At 45.0% G+C, this 27,243-nt stretch overlaps 1 protein-coding gene across 5 annotated transcripts in view; it reads left to right on the top strand.

The window, feature by feature from the left end:
- The window catches only part of LOC112254929 (ubiquitin-associated protein 2), a 28,655-nt gene extending 9,209 nt beyond the window's left edge, over positions 1-19,446 (top strand). For 2 of the 5 annotated variants that reach the window (XM_024427904.2, XM_024427905.2), the window contains exons 6-27: positions 1,229-1,363; positions 1,457-1,523; positions 1,638-1,735; positions 2,024-2,076; positions 2,372-2,442; positions 2,805-2,955; positions 3,132-3,423; positions 3,832-4,097; positions 9,685-9,872; positions 10,187-10,460; positions 10,775-10,811; positions 10,902-11,070; positions 12,683-12,731; positions 12,834-13,341; positions 13,457-13,548; positions 15,224-15,274; positions 15,377-15,467; positions 15,637-16,005; positions 16,114-16,218; positions 17,831-17,901; positions 18,150-18,332; positions 18,682-19,446. In XM_024427904.2, the coding sequence (XP_024283672.2) occupies positions 1,229-1,363; positions 1,457-1,523; positions 1,638-1,735; positions 2,024-2,076; positions 2,372-2,442; positions 2,805-2,955; positions 3,132-3,423; positions 3,832-4,097; positions 9,685-9,872; positions 10,187-10,460; positions 10,775-10,811; positions 10,902-11,070; positions 12,683-12,731; positions 12,834-13,341; positions 13,457-13,548; positions 15,224-15,274; positions 15,377-15,467; positions 15,637-16,005; positions 16,114-16,218; positions 17,831-17,901; positions 18,150-18,332; positions 18,682-18,777 (3,416 nt within the window). In that variant the 3' untranslated portion in view covers positions 18,778-19,446. The remainder of the gene's footprint in view (positions 1-1,228; positions 1,364-1,456; positions 1,524-1,637; positions 1,736-2,023; positions 2,077-2,371; positions 2,443-2,804; positions 2,956-3,131; positions 3,424-3,831; positions 4,098-9,684; positions 9,873-10,186; positions 10,461-10,774; positions 10,812-10,901; positions 11,071-12,682; positions 12,732-12,833; positions 13,342-13,456; positions 13,549-15,223; positions 15,275-15,376; positions 15,468-15,636; positions 16,006-16,113; positions 16,219-17,830; positions 17,902-18,149; positions 18,333-18,681) is intronic. The other 3 variants (XM_024427908.2, XM_024427906.2, XM_024427907.2) reach the window with 3 other exon arrangements.
- The last annotated feature ends 7,797 nt before the right edge of the window (positions 19,447-27,243 follow it).

The raw sequence follows: 27,243 nt of genomic DNA, 5'->3' as shown, positions 1-27,243 counted from the left end.
GCTTGAAGCACAGCGATGAGCTGCTGGCAAAACACACAAGTTCTGTTTGAATTAATGCTTACGAGCCTGCAGCTGCCTACCATCGCTCAGTCAGACCGCTCTATCAAATCATAGACTTAATTATAACATAATAACACACAGAAATACAAGCCTTAGGTCATTAATATGGTACCGTTCCGTATTTTATCTAACGGGTGGCATCCATAAGTCTAAATATTCCTGTTACATTGCACAACCTTCAATGTTATGTCATAATTACGTAAAATTCTGGCAAATTAGGCGGCCCAAACTGTTGCATATACACTGACTCTGCGTGCAATGAACGCAAGAGAAGTGATACAATTTCACCTGGTTAATATTGCCTGCTAACCTGGATTTCTTTTAGTAAAATATGCAGGTTTAAAAATATATACTTCTTCTGTGTATTGATTTTAAGAAAGGCATTGATGTTTATGATTAGGTACAGTCGTGCAACGATTGTGCTTTTTTCGCAAATACGCTTTTGTTAAATCATCCCCCGTTTGGCGAAGTTGGCTGTCTTTTTTTAGGAAGAAATAGTCTTCACAGAGTTCGCAACAAGCCAGGTTAGCAGGCAAAATTGACTAAATATGCAGGTTTAAAAAGATATACTTGTTTATTGATTTTAAGGAAGGCATTGATGTTTATGGTTAGGTACACATTGGAGCAAGACCGTCCTTTTTTGCGAATACGCACCGCATCGATTATATGCAACACAGGACACGCTAGATAAACTAGTAATATCGTCAACCATGTGTAGTTAACTAGTGATTGATTGATTGTTTTTTATGAGAATTTTAATGCTAGCTAGCAACTTACCTTGGCTTCTTACTGCATTCGCGTAACAGGCAGTCTCCTCGTGGAGTGAAATGTAATCCGGTGGTTAGAACGTTGTACTAGTTAAGGTTGCAAGATTGAATCCCCTAGCTGACAAGGTAAAAATCTGTCATTCTGCCCCTGAACAAGGTAGTTAACCCACTGTTCCTAGGCCATCATTGAAAATATTATTATTTCATTGACCATACCTTGGATTAGGTAACACTGCATGGAGCATTTACTAAGAATTTATTGGCAGCCTATTTGTCACTAAGCCATTATTAGTCATTGATGCACTATTTAGCAGAATTGGTTAAAAGGCAACACATTTTATCCAGTTACTAAGTCCTGTCCCTTCCCATCTCTCCCTTTTTCTTTCTGTCTCTCTGAGCAGTGCGGCCAGAGGAGAATGGTGTGGAAGCGGTCCCTGTGGACAGAGGGTCAGAGCGAGGCCGCAGGGGTGGGAGAGGGGGTAGAGGTGAGTGTCATTTAGTGGCACTTTCTCATATGTTCCAGTCATCACTCCCAGGTAACTTGTGGTATCTTAACTAAACACAATTTGTTTGGTTCCATGCTTTCTGTGTGTTGACCTAGTGTGTGTCTGTCTGTGTGTGTACTTCAGTCGGATCTGGAGGCAGAGGAAGGGGCAGGGTGCCAGCGGGAAGCAGGTTCTCAGCCCAGGGAATGGGGTGAGTTATGGAATATACACACCTGCACATACCAACTCTTACACATACACACACACACCTTTCTGGTTCCTCGTAGACTGCTTTTTCTTACACCTAGACCCCTCCTCTCCTCAGGACCTTTAACCCAGCAGACTACACTGCAGAACAGAGGACAGGGACCACCCAAGATGACTCATGGGAGTCAGGAGCCATCAACAGCACAGATGGGACAGGTGAGGTCAGGACCATGAAACACTGGGTTTTTCTAAAAATTGTGTGCACACATCCACCAATTTCCCCAGGTGCAGAGTTGAAAAAATATAAACTCTGGATGTATTCTCAGGATGTATTCATTGGTCAGGATGTGTTCATTGTTTTTAATGTTCCTTGTCGACTGGTGCTAGGGAAATGTCCCTGGACTTCAGTTCATATTCTAACGCCTCTCCATAAATCCTCTGTTTTTCCCCCTTCATCTCTGACCTTCATTAACCTCTAACCCCTCACTGGTGTTCACCATGCAGTGGCCTGGAGGAGTACTCTGGAGGACTGGGCTGCTGAGGACTGGAGCGAGGATGTGAGTCTGAGTACCGGGGAGTAGTGGTCAGGGGGTGGAGGGAGCTGTAAGTCTTATGTTCACGTTTTGGAGATTTATCTTCAGATGGAACAACTACAATATACTAGTTCTCATACAGCGTTAGTTGTTTGTTGAAAAGGTTTATGCTAGTTGATATGGAGCTTTCCTTGAAGTGGACAGTGTTAGATTGGCCATATTGGATTGTAATTTAACAAAACCATAGATTTGCTTGCATCTCGCAACTCTGTCTATTGCATTTGTCACCAACTCCGTAACCCTCTCTGTCTTCCCTCAGCTCTCTGAGACCAAAGTGTTCACTGCCTCAAGTGCACCGGCACCTCAGAACCACATCACACCTGGGCAAAGGTAACTCCCTGCTCAACATCCGCACAACCAACTAGGGCACATTTCAACACTGATTTTGGTATTGTGTTTGTATATATATATGGGCTCCCAAGTGGAGCAGGGTCTTAGGCACTGCATCTCAGTGCTAGAGGCATCACTACAGACCCTGGTTCGTTCTCAGGCCGTATCACAACCGGCCTGGATTGGGATTCCCATAGGGTGGCGCACAAAATATAGGACAATACTAGTGCCCATCACCTGTAGACCGGGTTCTCATAGTGGCTGTGATGTGTATCTCTGAAGCAGGTCCCCATTCTGACTGTGTGTATGTGTATAATAGAAATAGTATTATTTTGTAATAATTGTATGTGTATCTCCTGTAGCCTGGACCATGCGTCTATGCTGCAGAAGCCAGTGGGAGGAGAAGAGGCCCCCTCCTCTCAGAGCCTGGTCTTCACAAACTCCCACCATCACCCTGCCCGCAACGGGTCGGCCATCGGCACAGGCAGTACCAGCTACGCACATGCTGCCCTGGTGAGCCATACCCTCCCACACACTCGTTTCCTTGACAGTTTTCAAATACATATTTCCTGTACATGATCACCATATTTTTCTTGTATTATCATAGCGCCCCATTCATTCTGAAAATGTGTCTTAAACAATTTGCGAGCACCCCAAGCTAACTCTCTGTCTCGCTTGCTCCCTGCCAGTCGTCAGTGCTGGGGGCAGGTTTTGGGGACCTGGGTCAGTCTAAGAGGAGTCAGTCCAGTCCAGGGGCCCAGATCTTGGAGCAGCTGAAGGGCCCAGGCCTGGGTCCTCTCCCCTCCTCCCAGGCAGCCCCCCCTCCCAGCACACAGGGGACCAGCAGCACCTCTCTGGGGAGTAGACTCCCAGGGTTAGGAGTAGCGCCCCCGGTCCTCCCTCCGCCTTCCACTTCCAGCTGGGACATCAAGACCCCAGAGCCTAGCACCACCACCACCTCACTCACCTCCCACTTCAGCCGTGAGACACACACACACTTGTTTTTCTATTCTCGTGGGGACCTAAACTTTATTTAAATTCAAAATCCTATTTTCCCTAACCTTAACACCTAACTGCTAACACTAATTGTAGGCCTAACCATAAACCTAACCCCTAAGTTTAAAATAGCCTTTGTCCTAGTGGGGTACGTGGGAAGAATCTTCCTTGTTTGACTGTCCTTGTGTGGGATTTCACATCCCCACGAAGATAGAACAACACCCACCACACACTCAAACAGTTTTTATCAGATTTAATTAGAGATTTATCAAATTCATCTATCATTTCAAATACCTGGCATATGGCTTCAAAAAATAAATTACCATTTGTCTTCATGTGGTGTTTGTGTCCATATGCCTGGCTGATCTGTGTTTGTGTGTTTTTGCCCTCCAGGGGAGTTTAGACTGCAGCCTGAGCCGTCCCTGGTGCTGAGCCATCTAGTCCAGAGACACGGCGCCCCCTCTCTGCCCCTGGCGCGCCAGTCCAGCCCCCCGCCAGCCCAATCCCCCTCCCCCAGCCAGGGACCCCCCCTGGCCGCCATTGGTGCCAAGCCTGCCCCCAGCGCAGGGCCGGACCCTCAGGGCAGCAGCTCGCTGCAGCAGCAGCACCGCGTTCCTCAACTAAAGGCTCAGAAACGAAGGATACCTCCCACCTCCAAGGTAAGGAACCAAAGTCAAGTCTTTCCTCGATTCCCTGTGTGAAGTCAAGGAATCAAAGACTGGGGAATCAAGGAAAGACTTCCGAGATTCACCCAGTGTGCAGGTCAGTAATGGTCAACCTTTGCTATTAACGCTCTTAGCCTAGTTCTAAATCAAATGTCACATGGGATGAATACACCAGGTGGAGACCTTACAGTGAAATGCTTATTTACGAGCCCCTAACCAACAATGCAGTTATAAAAAAAAATACGATTAAGAAATAAAAGTAACAAGTAATTAAAGAGCAGCAGTAAAATAACTATAGCGAGACCATACACAGGGGGGCACCGGTTAGTCAAGATAATTGAGGTAATATGTACATGTAGGTAGAGTTATTAAAGTGACTATGCATAGATGATGATAACAGAGTAGCAGTGGAATAAAAGGGGGGGGTGCAAATAGTCTGGGTAGCCATTTGATTAGTTCAGGAGTCTTATTGCTTATGGGTATAAGCTGTTTAGAAGCCTCTTGGACCTAGACTTGGCGCTCCGGTACCGCTTGCCGTGCGGTAGCAGTGAGAACAATATATGACTAGGTTGGCTGGAGTCTTGGACAATTTTTAGGGCCTTCCTCTGACATCGCCTGTTATAGAGGTCCTGGATGGCAGGAAGCTTGGTCCCTTGTGATGTACTGGGCCGTACGCAATACCCACTGTCGGGCCTTGCGGTCAGAGGCCGAGCAGTTGCCATACCAGGCAGTGATGCAACCAGTCAGGATGCTCTCGATGGTGCAGCTGTATAGCCTTTTGAGGATCTGAGGACCCATGCCAAATCTTTTCAGTCTCCTGAGGGGGAATAGGTTTTGTCATGTCCGCTTCACGACTGTCTTGGTGTGCTTGGACCATGTTAGTTAGTTTGGTGATGTGGACACCAAGAAACTCTCAACCTGCTCCACTACAGCCCCGTCGATGAGAATGGGGGCGTGCTCAGTCCTCTTTTTCCTGTAGTCCACAATCATCTCCTTTGTCTTGATCACGTTGAGGCAGAGGTTGTCCTGGCACCACACGGCCAGGTCTTTGACCTCCTCCCTATAGGCTGTCTCGTCGTGGTCGTTGATCAGGCCTACCACTGTTGTGTCATCTGCAAACTTAATGATGGTGTTGGAGTCGTGCCTGGCCGTGCACCCCTGAGGGGCCCCTGTGATGAGGATCAGATTAGCGGATGTTGTTACCTACCCTTACCACCTAGGGGTGGCCCGTCAGGAAGTCCATGATCCAGTTGCAGAGGAAGGTGTTTAGTCCCAGGGTCCTTAGCTTATTGATGAGCTTTGAGGGCACTGTGGTGTTGAATGCTGAGATGTAATCAATGTATAGCATTCTCACATAGGTGTTCCTTTTGTCCAGGTGGGAAAGGGCAGTGTGGAGTGCAATAGATATTGAATCGTCTGTGGATCTGTTAGGGCGGTATGCAAATTGGAGTGGGTCTAGGGTTTCTGGGATAATGGTGTTGATACGAGTCATGACTAGCCTTTCAAAGCACTTCATGGCTACAGACGTAAGTACTACGGGTCGGTAGTCATTTAGGCAGGTTACCTTAGTGTTCTTGGGTGTAGGGACTATGGTGTTCTACTTAAAACATGTTGGTATTACAGACTCAGACAGGGAGAGGTTGAAAATGTCCGTGAAGACACTTGCTAGTTGGTCAGTGCATTCTCTCAGTACATGTCCTGGTAATCCTTCTGGCCCTGCGGCCTTGTGAATGTTGACCTGTCTACAGGTCTTACTCACATCGGCTGCGGAGAGCGTGATCACACAGTCTTTCGGTACAGCTGGTGCTCTCATGCATGTTTCAGTGTTATTTGCCTCGAAGTGAGCATAAAAGTAATTTAGCTCATCTGGTAGGCTCGTGTCACTGGGCAGCTCTCGGCTGTGCTTCCCTTTTGTAGTCTGTAATAGTTTGCAAGCCCTGCTACATCCGACCAGCGTCAGAGCCGGTGTAGTACGATTCGATATTAGTCTTGTATTGACGCTTTGGCTGTTTGATGGTTCGTCGGAGGGCATAGCGGGATTTCTTACAAGCTTCCGGGTTAGAGTCCCGCTCCTTGAAAATGGCAGCTCTAACCTTTAGCTCAGTGCGGATGTTTCCTGTACTCCATGGCTTCTGGTTGGGGTATGTACTAGAGGTTGACCGATTAATCGGAATGTCCGATTAATTAGGGCCGATTTCAAGTTTTCATAACAATCGGAAATGGGTATTTTTGGGCACCGATTTGGCACTCTTTTTTTTTTTTTTTTTTTTTTACACCTTTATTGAATCTTTTTAACTCGACAAGTCAGTTAAGAACACATTCTTATTTTCAATGACGGCCTAGGAACGGTGGGTTAACTGCCTCGTTCAGGGGCGGAACGACAGATTTTCACCTTGTCAGCTCGGGGGATCCAATCTTACAGTTAACTAGTCCAAGGCAATAACGACCTGCCTCTCTCTAGTTGCACTCCACAAGGAGACTGCCTGTTACTCGAATGCAGTAAGCCAAGGTAAGTTGCTGGTAAAACTGTGCTAACTTATCTTATAAAAAACAATCAATCAATCATAATCACTAGTTAACTGCACATGGTTGATGATATTACTAGATATTATCTAGCGTGTCCTGCGTTTCATATAATCTGACTGAGCTGTGGTAGGCAGAAGCAGGCGCGTAAACATTCATTCAAACAGCACTTTTGTGCGTTTTGCCAGCAGCTGTTCGTTGTGCGTCAAGCATTGCGCTGTTTATGACTTCAAGCTTATCAACTCCCGAGATGAGGCTGGTGTAACCGAAGTGAAATGGCTGGCTAGTTAGCGCGCGCTAATAGCGTTTCAAACGTCACTTGCTCTGAGTCCGTGGTTGTATCCCTTGCTCTGCATGGGTAACGCTGCTTCGAGGGTGGCTGTTATCGTTGTGTTGCTGGTTCAAGCCCAGGAAGGAGCGAGGAGAGGGACTGAAGCTATACTGTTACACTGGCAATACTAAAGTGCCTATAAGAACATTCAATAGTCAAAGGTTAATGAAATACAAATGGTATAGAGGGAAATAGTCCTATAATTCCAATAATAACTACAACCTAAAACTTCTTACCTGGGAATATTGAAGACTCCTCTTAAAAGGAACCACCAGCTTTCATATGTTCTCATGTTCTGAGCAAGGAACTTAACTTCTTGCGTCGAGCAATCCCGTATCCGGGATCGTAATCATAGCCTCAAGCTCATTACCATAACGCAACGTTAACTATTCATGAAAATCGCAAATGAAATGAAAGAAATATATTCACTCACAAGCTTAGCCTTTTGTTAAAAACACTGTCATCTCAGATTTTCAAAATATGCTTTTCAACCATAGCTACACAAGCATTTGTGTAAGAGTATTGATAGCTAGCATAGCATGAAGCCTAGCATTCTGCAGGCAACATTTTCACAAAAACAAGAAAAGCATTCAAATAAAATCATTTACCTTTTGAAGAACCTCGGATGTTTTCAATGAGGAGACTCTTAGTTAGATAGCAAATGTTCAGTTTTTCCAAAAAGATTATTTGTGTAGGAGAAATCGCTCCGTTTTGTTCATCACGTTTGGCTAAGTCAGTCATTACAACGCCGAACTTTTTTCCAAATTAACTCCATAATATCGACAGAAACATGGCAAACGTTGTTTAGAATCAATCCTCAAGGTGTTTTTCACATATCAATTCGATGATAAATCATTCGTGGCAGTTTGGTTTCTCCTCTGAAGCAAATGGAAAAATACACGCAGCTGGAGATTACGCAATAATTTCGACGGAGGACACCAAGCGAGCACCTGGTAAATGTAGTCTCTTAATGTCAATCTTCCAATGATATGCCTACAAATACGTCACAATGCTGCAGACACCTTGGGGAAACGACAGAAAGTGTAAGCTCATTCCCGGTGCATTCACAGCCATATAAGGAGACATTGGAACACAGCGCCTTCAAAATCTGGGGCATTTCCTGTTTGAAATTTCATCTTGGTTTCGCCTGTAGCATCAGTTCTGTGGCACTCACAGATAATATCTTTGCAGTTTTGGAAACGTCAGAGTGTTTTCTTTCCAAAGCTGTCAATTATATGCATAGTCGAGCATCTTTTCGTGACAAAATATCTTGTTTAAAACGGGAACGTTTTTTTATCCAAAAATTAAGAGTGCCCCCTATATCGAAGTTAAACGTTAGCTTTCTTACATAGCACATATTGCACTTTCACTTTCTTCTCCAACACTTTGTTTTTGCATTATGTAAACCAAATTGAACATGTTTCATTATTTATTTGAGGCTAAATTAAATTTATTGATGTATTGTATTAAGTTAAAATAAGTGTTCATTCAGTATTGTTGTAATTGTCATTATTACAAATAAAAAAATATTTTAAAAATCGGCAGATTTAATCGGTATCGGCTTTTTTGGTCCTCCAATAAACGGTATCGGCGCTGAAAAATCATAATCGGTCGACCTCTAGTATGTACGTACGGTCACTGGGGACGACGCCATCGATGCACTTATTGATGAAGCCAATGACTGATGTGTTGTAAATGCCATCGGAGGAATCCCGGAACATATTCCAGTCTGTGCTAGCAAAACAGTCCTGTAGCTTAGCATCTGCTTCATCTGACCACTTTTTAAAATGTATTTAGTCACTGGTGCTTCCTGCTTTAATTTTTGCTTGTAAGCAGGAGTCAGGAGGATAGAATTGTGTTCAGATTTGCCAAATGGAGGGCGAGGGAGAGCTTTGTGTGTGGAGTATAGGTGGTCCAGAGTTTTGTACACCAGCTGTTATTTACAAAAATACCTAGTCCGCCGCCCCTTGTCTTACTAGATGCCGCTGTTCTATCCTGCCGGTGCAGTGTATGACCAGCCAGCTGTATGTTGATAACGTCGTCGTTCAGCCACGACTCCGTGAAGCGTAAGATATTAGTTTTGAATGTCCCGCTGGTAGTTTAATCTTCCGCGTAGGTCATTGATTTTGCTAGCAGAATGGAAGGAGGTGGGGGTTTATTCAATCGCATACGAATTCTCAGAAGGCAAACCGCCCTCCGGCCCCTTTTTCTCCGCCTTCTCTTCACGCAAATGACGGGGATCTGGACCTGTTCCCGGGAAAGCAGTATATCATTCGCATCGAGCTTGTCACTCGTTAAAGGAAAAAAAGGATTCTGCCAGTCCGTGGTAAGTAATCTCAGTCCTGATCTCCAGAAGTTATTTTCGATCATAAGAGACGGTAACCGCAACATTATGTACAAAATAAGTTACAAACAATGCCAAGAAACGAACAAAAAAACACAATTTGATAGGAACACGTAAAACGTCAGCCTTCTTCTCCGGCGCCATCTAACACACCTGATTGATCTAATCAATGTCTTGATGCTTAATTTGATCAATGCCCAGCATTGTAGCACACTGCTCTAAACTATGAAGCTAAGGGCGTTTGAGGGTATTGGGGATCAAGATAAGCAAATCTTTGCAGATCCTTACACAGGCTGATCTTCTCAGATGCAAGGATTGTAAATGATAATGTTACCGACAGTATGCCCACTCTGAGTGAGAGCTTTCCCTCCCCTCTTGTCCAGATCCCTTCGTCGGCGGTGGAAATGCCCGGCTCTGCTGATATCCCTGGTCTCAACGTTCAGTTCGGAGCGCTGGACTTTGGCTCGGAGGCTGCCCTACCGGACTTTGGCCCCGTGGAGACATGTGTCAGCGTGGCCTCCAGGGCCCCCGCCCCACAGAGCCAGACCAACCTCTACTCCAAACCCCTCAGGTGGGTCACAATTTCCACCACAGGTGTATTCAGTTAGGTTAAATGTTGCAGATAGAAGAGTAACGAGTTTATGTGATTCCCCTTTGTGCCTGATAGGATTGTCTATCTGTTCTGCACACCATTTCTTTGTTATTCTATGTCTAGCTATATGTATTCTGTTATGTTGCACTCTCCTGAACAGATCAAAGGGGTGGCCAACAGACTGAAGACCATGCAACCACACCCCTTGGACTAGAAGTCTATTTGAATACTTTATACTATGTACTTGTACATATGGCATGTTTATAACTAAAACCTTCTCTGTTTGTCACCAGTGAATCTATGGGCACCCCTCTTTCTATTCCCCTCCCTCTGTCCTCCTCTGAGCCCATCTACCACTCCCCGTCGGTGGCCATGCCCAGCCTCGCCCCCTCCGCTATGGGTATGGTCAGCTCCTCCACTCCCTCCTCCTCCATTTCCTCCTCAGTGCCCTCCTCCTCCTCCACTTCTCCCTTCGTCTCACTGGGAAGTGGTTATGACTGTGGGCCTGTGGCCCCTCACTCACGCCTGGCCTTCTCCCAGAGCAAAGAGGCCCCCGGACCAATCATGGTGAGTCGATGTTTAGGTTATCTATCTAACATTGAAGGCCACCGGAGTCGTAGTCGTTCGGCACCAAACGGACTGAAACATGGAGGAACGACCTGAACTTGTCCAATAAGAAGCGTTTGTTTTTATTTTCCGTTGCAAAACGTTTTGCTACGGTGTGCACTAATGAATAAGACCCTTCCACACTGTCATGGCTTGTGTAATTGTGAGACGCACCAGTTGTTGTTGTATGATAAAATAATTTCCCACTGTCGGATAATAAAGATAAGTTGACTTGAGTGAAGAGTACAAACTTGGTCGTTTGCTCGTCTCAACAGAACGGTCTGAACAGTGTGAGGACGTCTGCGATGGACAGTAAGTAACACATTTCATTAAATCAATCATTCAGTGCTGCTACTTTTGTAGTTAAATTGTGATTGTTTCTCCCTCTCTCTTTCTTCCCAGCTTCATCAGCCTCCTCCACTCCAAAGCCAGAATCTCCCTCTCCGAGCATCAGTACCAGCACTGCTCCTGCCCCCTCTGCCCTCATGCCCTCCTCCATACCCCCCCACAGCTCAGCACTTCCCAGTCTGCCACACGACATGCCCTCTGCCAGCTTGGCAACACTGAGCAGGTAACACACACATCTACTCACTTTTCCCTTGACGTCTTTGGATGTGTGCTTGTATTGACATGAGTGAGAGGCAATTTATGCATACAGAGTTCAAGTTTGCCACTATAGGCTACAAATGCAGTTAACTTCTAGTATCTATTGAGATGAATATACTTGATTGTGAATATATCTAAATCAAGAGCAGAAGGCAAGTGGTGTGTATATATAAATGAATTAATGTCCTTTATACAGTGCATTCGGAAAGTATTCAGGCTCCTTTTTCCACATTTTGTTATGTTACAACCTTATTCCAAAACTGATTAAATACTTGTTTCCCCTTATCAATCAACACACAAGACCCCATAATGACAAAGCAAAAACAGGCTTTTAGACATTTTTGCAAATGTGGAAAAAATGTTAAACTGATATCACATTTACATAAGGTTTCAGACCCTTTACAGAGTACTTTGTTGAAGCACCTTTGGCAGCGATTACAGCCTTGAGTCTTCTTGGATATGACGCTAGAAGCTTGGCACACCTGTATTTGGAGAGTTTCTCTCAATCTTCTCTTCTCAAGCTTGGCCAGGTTGGATGGGGAGTGTGGCTGCACAGCTATTTTCAGGTCTCTGTTTGATCGGGTTCAAGTCCGGGCTCTGGCTGGGCCACTCAAGGACATTCAGAGACTTGTTCCGAAGCCACTCCTGCATTGTCTTGGCTGTGTGCTTAGGGTTGTTGTCTTGTTGGAAGATGAACCTTCACCCCAGTCTGAGGTCCTGAGCAATCTGGAACAGGTTTTCATCAAGGATCTCTCTGTACTTTGCTCCATTCATCTTTGCTTTAATCCTGACTAGTCTCCCAGTCCCTGCTCCTGAAAAACATCCCCACAGCATGATGCTGCCACCGCCATGCTTCACCATATGGATGGTGCCAGGTTTTCTCCGGGTGTGACGCTTGGCATTCAGGCCAAGGAGTTCAATCTTTGTTTCATCAGACCAGAGGATTTTGTTTCTCATGGTCTGAGGCCTTTAGGTGCCTTTTGGCATCCATCTGGCTACTCTACCATAAAGGCCTGATTGGTGGAGTGCTGCAGAGATGGTTGTCCTTCTGAAAGGTTCTCCCATCTACACAGAAGAACTCTGGAGCTCTGTCAGAAATTTCCCTGAGCAAGGCTCTTCTCCCTCGATTGCTCAGTTTGGCTGTGCGGCCAGCTCTAGGATGATTCTTTGTGGTTCCAAACTTCTTCCATTTAAGAATGATGGAGGCCACTGTGTTCTTGGGGACCTTCAATGCTGCAAACATTTTTTGGTACCCTTCCCCAGATTTGTGCCTCCATACAATCTTGTCTCGGAGCTCTACAGACAATTCCTTTGGCCTCATGGCTTGGTTTTTGCTCTGACATGCACTGTCAACTGTGGGACTTTTTATATAGACAGGCGTGTGCCTTTCCAAATCATGAATTCTGTTTTTTATTTTTAATCAATTTGCAAGAAATTCTAAAAACCTGTTTTTGCTTCGTCATTATGGAATATTGTGTTTAGATTGTGGGGTAAATCATTTAATACGTTTTAGAATAAGGCTGTAACGTAACAAAATGTGGATAAAGTTAAGGGGTCTTCTTCTCTCTACCTTGTAGTCATGGCAGCAGTAGTCATTCCTCAGTGCACGGCTCCAGCTCTCTCACTGTGAGTATGGCTTAACACACACTCACACGTACATGTATTTTAGAGAGGTCTATGCAGAGTACAATCTCCTCCTTAACTCTCTCTCTATCCCTCTCTTTGTAGTACACCAGTGTGGACAGTAGTGTGAGCTCTCTGGCGCCCTCGTCTGGCTCCTACTCAACTGGCCAGGCCCAGGCCCAGTCGCTGCACCAGGCCCAGGCCCAGTCGCTGCACCAGGCCCAGGCCCAGTCGCTGCACCAGGCCCAGGCCCAGTCGCTGCACCAGGCCCAGGCCCAGTCGCTGCACCAGGCCCAGGCCCAGTCGCTGCACCAGGCCCAGTCGCTGCACCAGGCCCAGTCGCTGCACCAGGCCCAGTCGCTGCACCAGGCCCAGTCGCTGCACCAGGCTCAGTCGCTGCACCAGGCCCCGGCCCAGTCTCTGCACCAGGTCAACAGCAGCATGGCTCACATCATGGGCACCATGAGCCACATGAACACTATGGTCAGTAGCATGGGTGGCACCAGCGGGCTACACGCCAGCCAAGCACTGGGGCTCAGCGCCAATGGAACCACAGCCCAATCAAACCTCTCCTCGGCCCCCAGGACCGCACCACTGCTCTCCTCCTCAACTGGTACTCACAAATATATTCGTACACACACACACACACACAGAGTTAGCCAGAAACATGAAGCATACAAGTGAAACTGTAGTTGTCTAGAAGCAGTGTGTATCCTTGTATTATTCAGGTAAAGCTCATCCTAACCTGTCCCAGGGAGGGCCCCCACTACTGCCCAACCAGTACATCATGGGCCCAGGAGGCCTGCTGCCAGCCTACCCGGTAATGAGTGAGTGTGTGTGTGTGCATTAGTGTTGCACGGTATACCACAACTTCGGTACTTTTTCAATACTACAACATAAAAAAACAGTTTGGAACTAAATAATTTTTTACTTTCGGTACTTCTGTCAAATGTGTCTCACGTCATATACGGATTGAGAGGATCGTGTCTGTCTAGTAATTTGTCTGAATTTTAAGGGGGCAGAAGTAAGCTAGTCAGTCTTCTTGCAAATGTGCCACTTTTGAAAAGCAAGCGACAGCATGCCTTCTAATGAAAACATCATACCTCCACTTCCCACAACTTGACAGAACTGGCTCCAGTTCCATTTATGTCCAAATGGCCACTTGTTGTTAGCGTGTTCAGCCCAGTAATCCATCTTCATGAGGCGCAGGCACTTCATCCAGACAAAAACTCTAAAAGTTCCGTTAGTCCTTTAGAAACATGTCAAACGATGTATGGAATCAATCGTTAGGATGTTTTTAACATATAAATAAAACAATAACAATGTTCCAACCGGAGAATTCCTTTGTCTTCAGAAAAGCATTGGAACGAGAGGTAACTGTCGGGAGCGCGCGTCATGAAACCGAGGCTCTCTGCCAGACCACTGACTCAGAGGTCTCATGAGCCCCTCCTTTATAGTAGAATCCTCAAACCAGTTTCTAAAGACGGTTGACATCTAGTGGAAGCCCTAGGTAGGCCAAGCTTTGAAAAACTACAAACCTCAGATGTCCCACTTCCTGGTTGGATTTTTTTGCAGGTTTTCGCCTGCCATATGAGTTCTGTTATACTCACAGACATCATTCAAACAGTTTTAGAAACTTCAGAGTGTTTTCTATCCAAATACTACTACTAATATGCATATATTAGCATCTGGGACAGAGTAGGAGGCAGTTCACTCTGGGCACCTTATTCATCCAAGCTACTCAATTACTGCTCCCCTGTCACCAAGAAGTGACAGGGAGTCATTTTTGGGGGTATATGTACTTTATTATTTATATTTTTGACAACTTTTACTTTTATTTCACTACATTCCTAAAGAAAATAATGTACTTTTGACTCCATACTTGGCTATATATGTATTATAAGTGTCCCTGACACCCAAAAGTACTTGTTACATTTTGAATGTTTAGCAGGACTGGAAAAGGGTCCAATTCCCACACGTATCAAGAGAACACATGGTCATCCCTACTGCCTTACTATACACAAATGCATCATTTGTAAATTATGTCTGAGTGATGGAGTGTGCCCCTGGCTATCCCTAAAATGTAAAATCAAGTATATTAAAAAAAAAATGTATATTTAAGTGTATTTTAGCAATTAGATTTTCTTTTTATACTTAAGTATATTTAAAACCAAATACTTTTAGACTTTTATTCAAGTAGTATTTTACTGGGTGACTAACTTTTACATGAGTAACTTTTTATTAAGGTATCTATACTTTTACTCAAGTATCACAATTTTTTCACCACCGACTAAGTTTACATCTGTTGTTTACGAAGCATCTGACGAATAACATTTGATTTGAATATTGTGATACTACATCTGGTTTCAGTAACACTAGTGTGCGTGCGTGCAACTGTCTCACCTGTCCCATAAACTACTTTCAAAGCATCTGTCTTTTGTTATCTGGACTTACGATTCCTCCAATTGACTGTACTTGCCCTGTGTATTCCACAGCAGATCTATGGCTATGAGGACCTCCACATGTTGCAGTCCAGACTGCCTATGGTGAGTCTCAACCCTTTACCCTTCACTAATCAATGAAAGTGTTTGTGAAAAGACAGGACAAGCATTAGGATGTCCTTTCTGATCCTGTCTCTCTGTGTAAAGCCCTCTTTGCAGGATTATTACGGAATCACATTCCCTGGCCCCACAGCACTCTCTGGCAGAGATGGGAGCCTCGCCAATAACCCCTACTCAGGTAAGCAACTCTGGCAGCGCTACTCTCAAACTCGTCGGTCAACTTATTGGAATCAGCCTATTGAAACAAGTTCCTGTAATTTTTTGATTTGTTTGAAAATAGCATCCGACACAATCACAGACACTTAGCGGACACCTCCATGTCTCCCACCCTCCCACCCCTTCTGCAGGTGAAGTCACAAAGTTTGGCAGGGGTGACTCCACCTCCCCTGCACCCCCCAGCAACTTGTCAGCCCAACAGCAGCCCCAACAAGGCCAGACCCAGGCCCAGCCTCAACCCCCTCAGCCTCAAGGCCAGCCCCAGCCTCAGGGCCACCACAGCAGCCAGCAGCAGCAGGCCTTCCTCCCGCCGGGCTACAGCTACACGGGCCTGCCCTACTATCCCGGGATGCCCGGCGCTGCCTTCCAGTACGGCCACACCATGTTCATGCCCCAGGGACAAGGGCCAGCCAAACAGCACGGTGTGGGTCTGGGTAACCCCTCAGCAAGCCCCTTCCAGCAGCAGCCCAGCGGCTACGGCCAGCACACTTTCAGCTCAGGTCGGTTACAGTGAGATAGCGAGTGAGACGCACACAAACACCAACAATCTAGTCGACCTCTGAGGAAAGGACAGAGTTGATGTCAGTATGTTGTTGTGGTGTCCTCAGGGTATGAGGACCTGACCCAGGGCCAAGCAGGAGTGGACTACAGCAAAGGCTACAGCAACTCATCCCAGAGTCAGGCCAAATCTGCTGCTACAGGTGCTGGTAAAGGTACATCACCCATCACTTCACTGTCATCTTACCTACCATCTGTCCCCCTATTGTTACCATGCTTGAACTATTTTGTCTCTTGAGTTGTCCATGTTTCTGTCTTTTTAATTTTTGAAAATAGTAACTGGTTCTCAGCTGACTTGCCTGGTTAAATGAAGGTTAAATAAATACATAATATTGTCAGTAACTTGTCATTTCAATAACATTTTATACATTATTTTGAAAGTATAGTGTCATAAGCTGTCCTGGCATGCTTTATGAGGCATTATAAACTAGGTGGTTCAAGCCCTGATTGGCTGAAAGCTTTGGTATATCAGACTATACCATGGGTATGACACAAATTACTTTTTACTGTTCTAATTAAGTTGGTAACCAGTTTATAATAGCAATAAGGGGGGTATTCAGACCCTTTGCTATGAGACTTGAAATTGAGCTCAGGTGCATCCTGTTTCCATTGATCATCCTTGAGATGTTTCTACAACTTGATTGTAGTTGTGGTAAATCTAGCCATGAAGTCGAAGGAATTGTCTGTAGAGTTTCGAGACACAATTGTCTCGAGGTACAGATCTGGGAAAGAGTACCAAAAAATGTATGCAGCATTGGCGGTCCCCAAGAACACATTCTTTAAAGGAAGAAGTTTGGAACCACCAAGACTCTTCCTAGAGCTGGCCGCCCAGCCAAACTGAGCAATCAGGGGAGAATGGCCTTGGTCAGGGAGATGACCAAGAACCCGATGGTCACTCTGACAGGGCTCCAGAGTTCCTCTGTGGAGAAGGGAGAACCTTCCAGAATGACAACCATCTTTGCACTCCACCAATCAGGCCTTTTTATGGTAGAGTGGCCATTTGAAATCCACTCCTCAGTAAAAGGCACATGACCACACACTTGGGGTTTGTCGAAAGACTTTCAGACCATAAGAAACCAGATTATCTGGTCTGATGAAACCAAGTACAGAGAGATCCTTGATGAACCTGCTCCAGAGTGCTCAGGACCTCAGACTGGCACGCTGTTTCACCTTCCAACAGGACAAATGACCCTAAGCACACAGACCAGACAACACGAGTGGCTTTGCGACAAGTCTGAATGTCCTTGAGTGGTCCAGCCAGAGCCCGGACTTGAACCCGATCGAATATCTTTGGAGAGTCCTGAAAATAGCTGTGCAGCAATGCTTCCCATCCAATCTGACAGAGCTTGAGAGGATCTGCAGAGAAGAATGGGAGAAACTCCCCAAATACAGGTGTGCCACGCTTGTAGCGTCATACCCAATAAGACTCGAGGCTGTAATCGCTGTCAAAGGTGCTTCAACAAAGTACTGAGTAAAGGGTCTGAATACTTATGTAAATGTGGTATTTCAGGTTTTAATTTATAAATCAGCAAACATTTCTTAACCTGTTTTTGCTTTGTCATTATGGGTTATTGTGTGTAGACTGAGGGAGGGAAACTATTTCATAAATTTTAGACTAAGGCTGTAACTTAACAAAATGTGGAAAAGGTCAAGGTGTCTTAATACTTTCCGAAGGCACTACCACACCTCAGGACTTATTGCTTAAGTAATTCTGTGATTTGAATGGTTTTTTTCAACTATAGTATTTTATATTTTGTCGTGCGCTAGGCGGCATCTCTGTGACGTCAGGCAACACCGGGATCCCAGAAATCAGTGGCAGTGTTTACAACAAGACCCAGGTGAGATCTTTGATGTAGTCATGTTTGTATTTCTAATTTTGTTTAGTTCATTACAATACCAGTTAGTCCACCAGGGCTTATTTTCCTAGGATAAGATACACAATAATAATAATCTCTTGTCAATTAGAATTGAAATTCAAGTCCTTGTCAGGGCTTAACAGTGATGGTATTTGTTTCTCCATGTTTGTTTTCCACCAGAGAAACCTAATCGCTGACCTCTACTTTGCTCTCCTTCCGTCTTTCTCCAGTCCTTTGATAAGCAGGGTTTCCATACGGGGACTCCCCCTCCCTTCAACCTGCCCTCAGCGCTGGGGGGTCCTGGAGGGGCCCCGGGGGGCTATGCTCCTGCCCCCTTCCTCCACATCCTGCAGCCTGCCCACCAGCAACCCCACTCCCAGATGCTGCACCATCACCTGGCTCAGGACGGACAGGTAACACACACTCCTCTCAAACACTCATCTGCCTGTAGTGTACAAGGTACTGTATAAACTTGCTTTAACATGCCACACAACGGCACTGGTTAGATGGTGGTGGACAATCCTACAATGCGCTGGTGCGGTTCCAGCCAAGCAGTATCACCTACCCGTCAAGTCTTCAATCAAGACTGATTTAGGTCAATCAGATATATTGCTGCTTGAACAAAAGTCTGCACTCACACAAGCCATCACATAGCCCACCTTTGGTTTATATTCCCATTACGTCTTTGTTGTGTATCAGTGTGGTACCTTACTTGTGATGGTCATGTCCAGTTTGTGACGGTGTCCTCATCTCCGTTTGCAGGGCGGTCCTAGCCAGCGAGGCCAGTCTAGCAGCATCCAGCAGAAGAGCCAGGTCAACAAGTCCAGCTACGGCAGCTCCCCATACTGGGGCAACTGACAGGGTTGTGTGTCTGAGTGTATATACTGCAGCGTGCCCACCTATCTTGACTGATCAGACCATCGAAGGACAAACCATTTTACAGCACCGAGCTAAAACACACTACCACCCCCATCCCACCCCCCCTACTCAATATTCCCCTTTTCAAATTTATGGCTGTTGTATGTAAAATATATTTATGTATGTATTTATACAGTATATATGTATTGGTAGGACATGAAATGTGGTTTTCTGCATTTGTTTTATTTTTTTGAAGGATGTTTTGTTTTATTTCAAAATGTCAGGAAGATGAGCATCAAAGATCATGAGAAGTAATTATGAAGTTGATGGTGAATATACTTGAACCAGAACAAGCATCATGTGGCGTGGATGATTTTTGTATGCATACATGACCCTGATGTACATTACTGCTAAGCATCATTTTTCATGGTGAAGCCTTTTTTTAAAGCTTTTTATTTTATTTTTTTGTAACTTCGGTCTCTCCCATCTGAACTCTTTTCTATTGAGGGTGACTTAAGTTGTTGATAGCTTGAGTTTTTTATTTTTCGCCCCTTTATTCCAACATTTGATTCCCACCTTTAGTTGGCTGACGTGTGACAGCCAGGCATTGGATGTCAATAACATTGGTTTAATCTTCATTGTCCAACAAATAAAAGTTCTGAACAGTTATGAATTATAAACGTATTTTATTGGATTATTATACAAAACATTGCAGGCCCACATGATACTGTACTGTAAACCAGTCACTCAGCATATTCTTGTGATTCAACACATGTACTCAACCATTGGTTTAGTCACTCAACTCACAGGGTGAAATAAACTCCTTTCCCACTTTGAAACTAAGATACAAAGGTTTGATCTTTGTAAGCTTGCTTACATGTAGTCACAACATGCCTTGTACTTTGTTTAGTTATTCAAAGTTTACTAAAGTTCCATTAGCTGTGTTCGGGAATTGTCTACTCCGCATGACACCCCGTTTACCGGGCAACAATCTCAAGGATAAGCAAGCAGGGACTGTCCATGATTTGATTCATACATTTTTTTTCCCTTAAATTTGCATCTGCAGTTTCATGAATACCATGTATGACAAATATGCAGAAGGCAGGCTCTTAAAATGTATATTTCCAGTTGTAAACTATTGTACACAACCCAATTACAGAAAAGCAACAATACAGATTGTTAGGGATTCGAGTTGACATGATAAAATCAAATTTATTTATATAGCCCTTCGTACATCAGCTGATATCTCAAAGTGCTGTACAGAAACCCAGCCTAAAACCCCAAGCAATGCAGGTGTAGAAGCACGGTGGCTAGGAAAAACTCCCAAAAAAGGCCAAAACCTAGGAAGAAACCTAGAGAGGAACCAGGCTATGAGGGGTGGCCAGTCCTCTTCTGGCTGTGCCGGGTGGAGATAACAGAACATGGCCAAGATGTTCAAATGTTCATAAATGACCAGCATGGTCAAATAATAGGTCTGGGACGGGTAGCACGTCCGGTGGAACAGGTCAGGATTCCATAGCCGCAGGCAGAACAGTTGAAACTGGAGCAGCAGCACGACCAGGTGGACTGGGGACAGCAAGGAGTCATCATGCCAGGTAGTCCTGAGGCATCCTCTGAGAGAAAGAATTAGAGAGAGCATACTTAAATTCACACAGGACACCGGATAAGACGGGAGGAAGTACTCCAGATATAACAAACGGACCCTAGCCCCCCGACACATAAACTACTGCAGCATAAATACTGGAGGCTGAGACAGGAGGGGTCAGGAGACACTGTGGCCCCATCCAATGATACCGCCGGACAGGGCCAAACAGGAAGGATATAACCCCACCCACTTTGCCAATGCACAACCCCCACACCACTAGAGGGATATCTTCAACCACCAACTTACCACCCTGAGACAAGGCCGAGTATAGCCCACAAAGATCTCTGCCATGGCACAACCCAAGGTGGGGGGGCAACCCATACAGGAAGATCACATCAGTGACTCAACCCACTCAAGTGACGCACCCTTCCTAGGGACGGCAGGAAAGAGCACCAGTAAGCCAGTGACTCAGCCCCTGTAATAGAGTTAGAGGCAGAGAATCCCAGTGGAGAGAGTGGAACCGGCCAGGCAGAGACAGCAAGGGCAGTTCGTTGCTCCAGAGCCTTTCCGTTCACCTTCACACTCCTGGGCCAGACGACACTCAGTAATATGACCCACTGAAGAGATGAGTCTTCAGTAAAGACTGAAAGGTTGAGACCGAGTCTGCGTCTCTGACATGGGTAGGCAGACCATTCCATGAAAATGGAGCTCTATAGGAGAAAGCCCTGCCTCCAGCTGTTTGCTTAGAAATTCTAGGGACAATTAGGAGGCCTGCGTTTTGTGACCGTAGCGTACGTGTAGGTATGTACGGCAGGACCAAATCAGAAAGATAGGTAGGAGCAAGCCCATGTAATGCTTTGTCGGTTAGCAGTAAAACCTTGAAATCAACCCTTGCCTTAACAGGAAGCCAGTGTAGGGAGGCTAGCACTGGAGTAATATGATCCACTTTTTGGGTTCTAGTCAGGATTCTAGCAGCCGTATTTAGCACTAACTGAAGTTTGCTTAGTGCTTTATCCGGGTAGCCGGAAAGTAGAGCATTGCAGTAGTCTAACCTAGAAGTAACAAAAGCATGGATTCATTTTGGACAGAAAGTTTCTGATTTTTGCAATGTTACGTAGATGGAAAAAGCTGTCCTTGAAACAGTCTTGATATGTTCGTCAAAAGAGAGATCAGGGTCCAGAGTAACGCCGAGGTCCTTCACAGTTTTATTTGAGACGACTGTACAACCATTAAGATTAATTGTCAGATTCAACAGAAGATCTCTTTGTTTCTTGGGACCTAGAACAAGCATCTCTGTTTTTTCCGAGTTTAAAAGTAGAAAGTTTGCAGCCATCCACTTCCTTATGTCTGAAACACAGGCTTCTAGCGAGGGCAATTTTGGGGCTTCACCATGTTTCATTGAAATGTACAGCTGTGTGTCATCCGCATAGCAGTGAAAGTTAACATTATGTTTTCGAATGACATCCCCAAGAGGTAAAATACAGTGGGGCAAAAAAGTATTTAGTCAGCCACCAATTGTGCAAGTTCTCCCACTTAAAAAGATGAGAGAGGCCTGTAATTTTCAACATAGGTACACTTCAACTATGACAGACAAAATGAGAGAAAAAAAATCCAGAAAATCACATTGTAGGATTTTTAATGAATTTATTTGCAAATTATGGTGGAATATAAGTATTTGGTCACCTACAAATAAGCAAGACTTCTGGCTCTCACAGACCTGTAACTTCATCTTTAAGAGGCTCTTCTGTCCTCCACTTGTTACCTGTATTAATGGCACCTGTTTGAACTTGTTATCAGTATAAAAGACACCTGTCCACAACCTCAAACAGTCACACTCCAAACTCCACTATGGCCAAGACCAAAGAGCTGTCAAAGGACACCAGAAACAAAATTGTAGACCTGCACCAGGCTGGGAAGACTGAATCTGCAATAGGTAAGCAGCTTGGTTTGAAGAAATCAACTGTGCGAGCAATTATTAGGAAATGGAAGACATAAAAGACCACTGATAATCTCCCTCGATCTGGGGCTCCACGAAAGATTTCACCCCGTGTGGTCAAAATGATCACAAGAACGGTGAGCAAAAATCCCAGAACCACACGGGGAGACCCAGTGAATGACCTGCAGAGAGCTGGGACCAAAGTAACAAAGCCTACCATCAGCAAGGGCATTAAAGATGAAACGTGGCTGGGTCTTTCAGCATGACAATGATCCCAAACACACCGCCCGGGCAATGAAGGGGTGGCTTCGTAAGAAGCATTTCAAGGTCCTGGATTGGCCTAGCCAGTCTCCAGATCTCAACCCCATAGAAAATCTTTGGAGGGAGTTAAAAGTCCGTGTTTCCCAGCAACAGCCCCAAAACATCACTGCTCTAAAGGAGATCTGCATGGAGGAATGGGCCAAAATACCAGCAACAGTGTGTGAAAACCTTGTGAAGACTTACAGAAAATGTTTAACCTCTGTCATTGCCAACAAAGGGTACATAACAAAGTATTGAGATAAACTTTTGTTATTGACCAAATACTTATTTTCCACCATAATGTGCAAATAAATTCATTAAAAATCCTACAATGTGGTTTTCTGGATTTTTATTTCTCATTTTGTCTGTCATAGTTGAAGTGTACCTGTGATGAAAATTACAGGCCTCTCTCATCTTTTTAAGTGGGAGAACTTGCACAATTGGTGGCTGACTAAATACTTTTTTGCCCCACTGTATATAGTGAAAACAACAGTTGTCCTAAAACGGAACCTTGAGTAACACCGAAATTTACAGTTGATTTGTCAGAGGACAAACCATTCACAGAGACAAATGGATATCTTTCTGACAGATAAGATCTAAACCAGGCCAGAACTTGTCCGTGTAGACCAATTTGGGTTTCCAATCTCTCCATAAGAATGTGGTGATCAATGGTATCAAAAGCAGCACTAAGGTCTAGAAGCATGAGGACAGATGCAGAGCCTCGGTCTGATGCCAGTAAAAGGTCATTTACCACCATGACAAGTGCAGTCTCAGTGCTATGATGGGGTCTAAAACCAGACTGAAGCATTTCATATACATTGTTTGTCTTCAGGAAGGCAGTGAGTTGCTGCGCAACCACTTTTTATAAAAACGTTGAGAGGAATGGAAGATTCAATATAGGCCGATAGTTTGTTATATTTTCTGGGTCAAGGTTTGGCTTTTTCAAGAGAGGCCTTATTACTGCTTCTTTTAATGATGCAATGAGCGTGCAACGAGCTGCAGTCATTCCTGGCTCAGGGAACTTCAACGGTAACTATCCCCTTTTACAAAGCATTAGCTGCAATTCTAGCCACATGGAAAATAATCTGAACCAAAATAAATGCAATTTGTGACAGATTTGACTAAATTAGTCAATTGAAATAAGGTATCTGTATTCCATAGATTAGGGCCTAATTAAGATAGGGGTGTAGATCATAAAAACAGTATCTGGTGACCTCTTCAATGGCTGTGCGAAGTTGTTGGATATTGGCGGTACCTAGAACATGCTGTCGTACATGTATACCCCTGTCTGCACATTATGCCCTGAATCTATTCTACCACGCCCAGAAATCTGATATTTTTATTCTTTGTCCCCAACGCTCTAGACGACCAGATTTTGATAGCCTTTAGGTAAACCCAGGCCCTGCGTGTCCCCAGGCACCCCCATTTGTTGATTTCTGTGATCGAAAAAGCCTTGGTTTCATGCATGTTAACATCAGAAGCCTCCTCCCTAAGTATGTTTTCCTCACTGCTTTAGCACACTCTGCCAACCCTGATGTCCTTGCCGTGTCTGAATCCTGGTTTAGGAAGGCCACCAAAAATTCAGAGATTTCCATACCCAACTACAACATTTTCCGTCAAGATAGAACTGCCAAAGGGGGATGAGTTGCAATCTACTGCAGAGATAGCCTGCAAAGTTCTGTCATACTTTCCAGGTCTATACCCAAACAGTTCGAACTTCTAATTTTAAAAATTAATCTTTCCAGAAATAAGTCTCTCACTGTTGCCGCCTGTTATCGACCCCCCTCTGCTCCCAGCTGTGCCTTGGACACCATATGTGAATTGATTGCCCCCCATCTAGCTTCAGAGTTTGTTCTGTTAGGTGACCTAAACCGGGATATGCTTAACACGCCGGCAGTCCTACAATCTAAGCTAGATGCCCTCAATCTCACACAAATCATTAAGGAACCCATCAGGTACAACCCTAAATCCGTAAACATGGGCACCCTCATTGACATTATCCTGACCAACTTGCCCTCCAAATACACCTCTGCTGTTTTCCATCAGGATCTCAGCGATCACTGCCTCATTGCCTGTATCCGCTATGGGTCTGCGGTCAAACGACCACCCCTCATCACTGTCAAACACTCGCTAAAACACTTATGCGAGCAGGCCTTTCTAATCGACCTAGCCCAGGTATCCTGGAAGGATATTGACCTCATCCCGTCAGTCGAGGATGCCTGGTCGTTCTTTAAAAGTAATATCCTCACCATCTTAGATAAGCATGCTCCTTTCAAAAAATTGAGAACTAAGAACAGATATAGCCCTTGGTTCACTCCAGACCTGAAAGCAAAGGCTAGTATTTTCAAGCAGAAATTTGCATTCTGTAGCTCTAACTCCAAACAGTTTTGGGACACTGTAAAGTTCATGGAGAACAAGAGCACCTCCTCCCAGCTGCCCACTGCACTGAGGCTAGGTAACACGGTCACCACCGATTAATCCACGATAATCTAAAATTTCAATAAGCATTTCTCTCCAGCTGGCCATGCCTTCCTCCTGGAAACTCCAACCCCCGCCCAACAGCTCCGCCCCCACCGCAGCTACTCGCCCGAGCCTCCCCAGCTTCTCCTTCACCCAAATCCAGATAGCAGATGTTCCGAAAGAGCTGCAAAACCTCGACCCGTACAAATCAGCAGGGCTAGACAATCTGGACCCTCTCTTTCTAAAACTATCCGCCGCCATTGTTGCAACCCCTATTACCAGCTTGTTCAACCTCTTTCGATTCGTCCGAGATCCCTAAAGATTGGAAAGCTGCCGCGGTTATCCCCCTCTTCAAAGTGGGTGGCATTCTAGACCCAAACTACTATAGACCTATATCTATCCTGCCCTGCATCTCTAAAGTCTTCGAAAGCCAAGTTAATAAACAGATCACTGACCATCGAATCCCACCGTACCTTCTCCGCTGCGCAATCCAGTTTCCGAGCTGGTCACGGGTGCACCTCAGCCACGCTCAAGGTACTAAACGATATCATAACCGCCATCGATAAAAGACAGTACTGTGCAGCCGTCTTCATCAACCTGGCCAAGGCTTTCAACTCTGTCAATCACCGTATTCTTATCGGCAGACTCAATAGCCTTGGTTCTTCTAAAGACTGCCTCGTCTTGTTTATCAACTACTTTGCAGACAGAGTTCAGTGTGTCAAATCGGAGGGCCTGTTGTCCTGACCTCCCCCCTATGGGGGTACCACAGGATTCAATTCTCAGGCCGACTCTTTTCTCTGTATATATCAATGATGTCGCTCTTGCTGCGGGTGATTCCCTGATCCACCTCTACGCAGACAACACCATTCTGTATACTTCTGGCCCTTCCTTGGACACTGTGCTAACTTAACTCCAAATGAGCTTCAATGCCACACAACACTCCTTCCGTGGCCTTCAACTGCTCTTAAACGCCAGTAAAACCAAATGCATGCTTTTCAACCGTTTGCTGCCCGCACGACCAGCATCACCACCCTGGACGGTCCTGACCTAGAATATGTGGACTATACAGTGCCTTGCGAAAGTATTCGGCCCCCTTGAACTTTGCGACCTTTTGCCACATTTCAGGCTTCAAACATAAAGATATAAAACTGTTTTTTGTGAAGAATCAACAACAAGTGGGACACAATCATGAAGTGGAACGACATTTATTGGATATTTCAAACTTTTTTAACAAACCAAAAACTGAAAAATTGGGCGTGCAAAATTATTCAGCCCCCTTAAATTAATACTTTGTAGTGCCACCTTTTGCTGCAATTACAGCTGTAAGTCGCTTGGGGTATGTCTCTATCAGTTTTGCACATCGAGAGACTGACATTTTTTCCCATTCCTCCTTGCAAAACAGCTCAAGCTCAGTGAGGTTGGATGGAGAGCATTTGTGAACAGCAGTTTTCAGTTCTTTCCACAGATTCTCGATTGGATTCAGGTCTGGACTTTGACTTGGCCATTCTAACACCTGGATATGTTTATTTTTGAACCATTCCATTGTAGATTTTGCTTTATGTTTTGGATCATTGTCTTGTTGGAAGACAAATCTCCGTCCCAGTCTCAGGTCTTTTGCAGACTCCATCAGGTTTTCTTCCAGAATGGTCCTGTATTTGGCTCCATCCATCTTCCCATCAATTTGAACCATCTTCCCTGTCCCTGCTGAAGAAAAGCAGGCCCAAACCATGATGCTGCCACCACCATGTTTGACAGTGGGGATGGTGTGTTCAGGGTGATAAGCTGTGTTGCTTTTACACCAAACATAACGTTTTGCATTGTTGCCAAAAAGTTCAATTTTGGTTTCATCTGACCAGAGCACCTTCTTCCACATGTTTGGTGTGTCTCCCAGGTGGCTTGTGGCAAACTTTAAACAACACTTTTTTATGGATATCTTTAAGAAATGGCTTTCTTCTTGCCACTCTTCCATAAAGGCCAGATTTGTGCAATATACAACTGATTGTTGTCCTATGGACAGAGTCTCCCACCTCAGCTGTAGATCTCTGCAGTTCATCCAGAGTGATCATGGGCCTCTTGGCTGCATCTCTGATCAGTCTTCTCCTTGTATGAGCTGAAAGTTTAGAGGGACGGCCAGGTCTTGGTAGATTTGCAGTGGTCTGATACTCCTTCCATTTCAATATTATCG

The sequence above is a fragment of the Oncorhynchus tshawytscha genome, linkage group LG07 (assembly GCF_018296145.1).
Source record: "Oncorhynchus tshawytscha isolate Ot180627B linkage group LG07, Otsh_v2.0, whole genome shotgun sequence".
NCBI classification, from domain to species: Eukaryota; Metazoa; Chordata; class Actinopteri; order Salmoniformes; family Salmonidae; genus Oncorhynchus; species Oncorhynchus tshawytscha.
Note: the sequence above shows the minus strand (reverse complement) of the source record. Positions and strands in the feature narration are given on the sequence as shown.